This window comes from Canis lupus, chromosome 31 (assembly GCF_048164855.1).
Source record: "Canis lupus baileyi chromosome 31, mCanLup2.hap1, whole genome shotgun sequence".
NCBI classification, from domain to species: Eukaryota; Metazoa; Chordata; class Mammalia; order Carnivora; family Canidae; genus Canis; species Canis lupus.
In genome coordinates this window covers 6125013-6128805 of record NC_132868.1, presented here as the reverse complement: position 1 = coordinate 6128805, position 3793 = coordinate 6125013, and the positions used below count along the sequence as shown (strand labels likewise).

Below are 3793 nucleotides of genomic sequence, written 5' to 3'. Positions count from 1 at the left end.
GCTGTGGAGAAACCCTGCAATTTTGACCCCCAAAGAAGTCAATGTCAGAAAGGGGAGTGGGACACGATGCAGCAAGTCTTGCATTCTGGTTTGGCCCATTTTCTGAGCCCTTATCTGAAATGGAATGGGGTACTGTGCTGTCTCCCATCTCAGTAAGAGCCTGCGTGATAGTCCATCCTCCTCTGCCCTTGTCTGAGTAGGGGTGCTGGATCTCCTCCAAACTGGGGGCCTTAGGCAGGGGGTGAAGAGTGCATAGCACTCTCCCCTGACACACGGACATGTGACCCCCCAACCAAGGCTCACAGGGGCCACGATGGCCAGTCCACCCTTACAGATGGAGAGGTAGGGTAGAGGAAGAATCTGCATCACTACAGAGGCTAACCCATGCTAGATGGCTGGGATGAAAACAATCTGTCCAGGCTAAGGAATCCAGACGAGGCTGCTAGAGAGAAACCACAGGCTGAGTCTGTTTTGCTTCTATGATGGAGCAATTAGCGTCCCACACAATATCCATCAATGTGATAGCTAGGCAACATTTCTGGAAGAAATATTTCTAGGAAAGTAGACTGTGAAAAGGTTTCTAGAATAGTTTTCTTTAGCATGCCTTCTCTTTTTTATAACTCCTTAGTAACTTCTAAGGATACAAATAGTTTTACCTTAATACTCATCTCATCTACTAGGATTATAAAAGCATAAGTTGCATGAAATGGAATCAGAATTTGGTCTGAGGAAAAAAGCACACGAGAGTTGTATATTTACGAGTTTCTTCCGGAATGTTTGAAATTGCCCCCACTCTCTTTCTCTCTATCCACCTACTTGTGTACACACCATGCATGATTCAAAGAGCCGGTATCTAAACTTGAGATGCACAGAAAATAAAAGTAACTCTTCACTGTGTCTTCTCAAAGCAGGAGCCATAATCACCTGCAGGACACAACTGCTGTTCCCCGAGCTGGCTGCCTGTGTGCACCATTAGCTACAAACCTTCTCACCTACTGGGACGAAGGAAAATGAAATGGCAGGAAGATGGAGGCTGTTAATTTGCTCCTTGGGGAATGAAGGATGAGATGCATGGAAGAGGACAGCAGTCTCTGAACTCGGTTTCCACATCCAAGAAGATAAATGCTTTCCTGCATCTTCTGAAGCAAAGACCTCTATTAGTTTAGTACAACCAAGCCTGCACGTTTTAGGCTTGTAACTACTCTTTGAATCTGCATTCTTGGCAATTGGCAAACCCAAACCGAAACACGCTTTCCATCATCACGTGAACTGCAAGCTATAGCCAAACTGAAGAACATCTTTTTTTCTTTGCTGGAAGCAAAAGGGTTCTGAAGCTGTTTTAGGAATACATATATATCTTAGCATCTAAAATCATCACTCAAATAGAACATGTATCTGTGACTTGAAGCAGATGGAGACACCCCCAGCCCACCCACCTACTGATGTTGCTTCGTTGGGAAGACATGCAATGTGGTAGGAGTTCTAATTTGTTACCATCGGTTGAAAAGGTCCCAAAGCTCACCACGCAAATGCAAAAGGAAACATCTTTGCAAGCTATTTTCTGGTCAGTGTGCCCAATTAGGGGAAATGGAAAATCCAGCCCTGGATTCCTCTTCCTTTTCCATCTGCCTATTTTTTTTTTTTAAGCAGTTGATGGGACATGTCAACATGGCATCTAGCATCTCAGCAGTGTGGAGTCAGTGAGCAAGCTTACACAGGACAGAGAGAGCCAGCTTGTCCTCAGCTTCCTCTCAGATCTGATGAGGGAGAATGGTTCCATTGTCTGTGACTAACAAACAGAGCAAAAATAATCTGCAAGTAGACAAGGAAGGAGCAGCCAGGCCTTGCAGGATAGAGCATCTAAGATGAGGTGTCAGATGTGCAGGCACCCCATGGCATTCATGCATTTGGACATTACAAGCTCAAACATCCTTTTCTTTTTCTTTAAACTTTTTATCTTGAGATAATTGTTGATTCACATGCAGTTGTGAGGACTAAAACAGATAGATCCTTGTACCACTTACCCAGGCTTTCCCAATGAGGTAATATCTTGCAAGCCGACAGTCTAATATCATAACCAGGATATTGACATTGATGTAATCTGCCAGTGTGTGTTGTGCTTTGAAAATCAATTTAACCCTTTGTAAAAGAAGAAAATCCATGAAAATGCCTGAGGTTGGACTAACGGTCTTTAGATGATGTTTTGTGTATTTATGCGCAGACTGCTTTGTTTGACGGAGGGAAGCATGGCAGGCACTGTGAACACATAGACTCCCCTGTTCTTCCCATGGATCAAAGTTCTCTCTCACTGGCAGCACTTCCCGTGGAGGAGGAGCTTCTTTGCATTTTGTTTCAATTTAGGATTTCCTAAAATTAAGATCATAGAGTGTCCAGAAGGATAGGACCCAAACACCCAGAGACAGATCAGAAAGACGAGGCTTCTGAGCTGAAAGATCTGAAAAGAGAGCAAAGCAGCTGCCATGTAGTGGGAGAGGCAGAGGACCAGGAAGGATAGAACGGACAGGATCGTGCTCACGTGGACACCTGTGCTAGGGTCCCTGGGGCCTGTTGCTGTGTTTCTCATCTGCCAGGTGTGTCTCCCCAGGGAAAATATCAAAAGTAGGGTGGAACCGAGAAAGATAAGCAGTGGCAATAATAACCTAATAAGAAAGGCAATCTGTAAAGCAGATGTTTCTTTGATTTGAGTTGCGTTTGGGGAAAAAAGGCTGGACAAAACGTTTTGGGAATAAACCCATATCTGTTTGCTGCAGAAAACAGAAGGGACGGATGCATACATCATGGACCCGAGGATTAGCCATGGCATCCACTTGGATATCCTTATCTTCAACCAGAAAAAGAATGAGTGAGTTATGGGGGCGATCTTGGCACAGTAGTAAACCCCAAGCCATGTGGCGAACCAAAGTCCCAATTCATTTACAAACACGAAAATTACAAAATTATCAGCAAGTAGGGGGACTTCAATCAAGAAGAGAGTACCCAGATTCATGAAGAAGATGATCAATTGTAGACAAATCCTGGAAATCGCCAGACAGCAAAGAAGGAGAGCCAAGGGAATCATCTTTCTCTGCTTGATCAACTCAGTGCCATTCACCACCACAATGATGCCATTTGCTAAAACCCCGATGAGAAATTGCATCACTGTGAAAAGAAAATGGATAATAAGGTAAAACTCTAACATTTTGAAAAGGAAAAAAATAAGTTACTTTAAAAATTGATGTATTTATAGATTTTTGAACAGTTTGGATTATTCAAGTTTTCTATTTTGCTTCATCTCGACTGGAAAGCCCTTTGGGGAACATGACGCTGACAATAAAGGCAATAAAGCAAGAAGGTGGTGTACATTTGCTTATATCACCTTTTACTCAATTTGGTTCCAAGGCAGTCAAATAAGAAAGAGATACTTGAGCAACAATTTGCTTCTTGGTGACAGTTTTTGCATTTTCCAGATCTACTTATCTTCCAGCGTCATCCCAAGCAAATGATGGAACCAGACACCTTCAGGCTGGGAGAAGGGCTCCTTCACTACATAATCAGTGGAAGCTCCTCAATCCTTCATCCCCACCATGAACACTGCACTGTGCCTGCAGGTGTAATTTCGCTTACTGTTAGTGAGGCATTCTTTAAAAAGACACGTCTTTGAAATGATCACTTCTGCTGTAACTGCGTAGGATGGTCAGCAACATAGGACTTCTGAGTAGTAATTATCCAATATGCCATGACTCAGTGATTCAGGACCACTGAAAATTTAAAGCAGTTGCGTAATAAAATGTAT

General features: G+C 43.2%; 1 protein-coding gene across 1 annotated transcript; it reads right to left on the bottom strand.

Moving 5' to 3' along the window:
- Positions 1-2000: 2000 nt before the first annotated feature.
- On the bottom strand, positions 2001-3199 carry TAS2R1 (taste 2 receptor member 1). Its single transcript, XM_072807349.1, has one exon. It carries the CDS (start codon positions 3197-3199, stop codon positions 2306-2308), a length of 894 nt encoding a protein of 297 aa, XP_072663450.1. The 3' UTR covers positions 2001-2305.
- Positions 3200-3793: the final 594 nt, after the last annotated feature.

Excerpts from the sequence above, each read along its gene's own strand:
- TAS2R1 (XM_072807349.1), bottom strand. The coding sequence starts at position 3,199 with ATGTTAGAGTTTTACCTTATTATCCATTTTCTTTTCACAGTGATGCAA.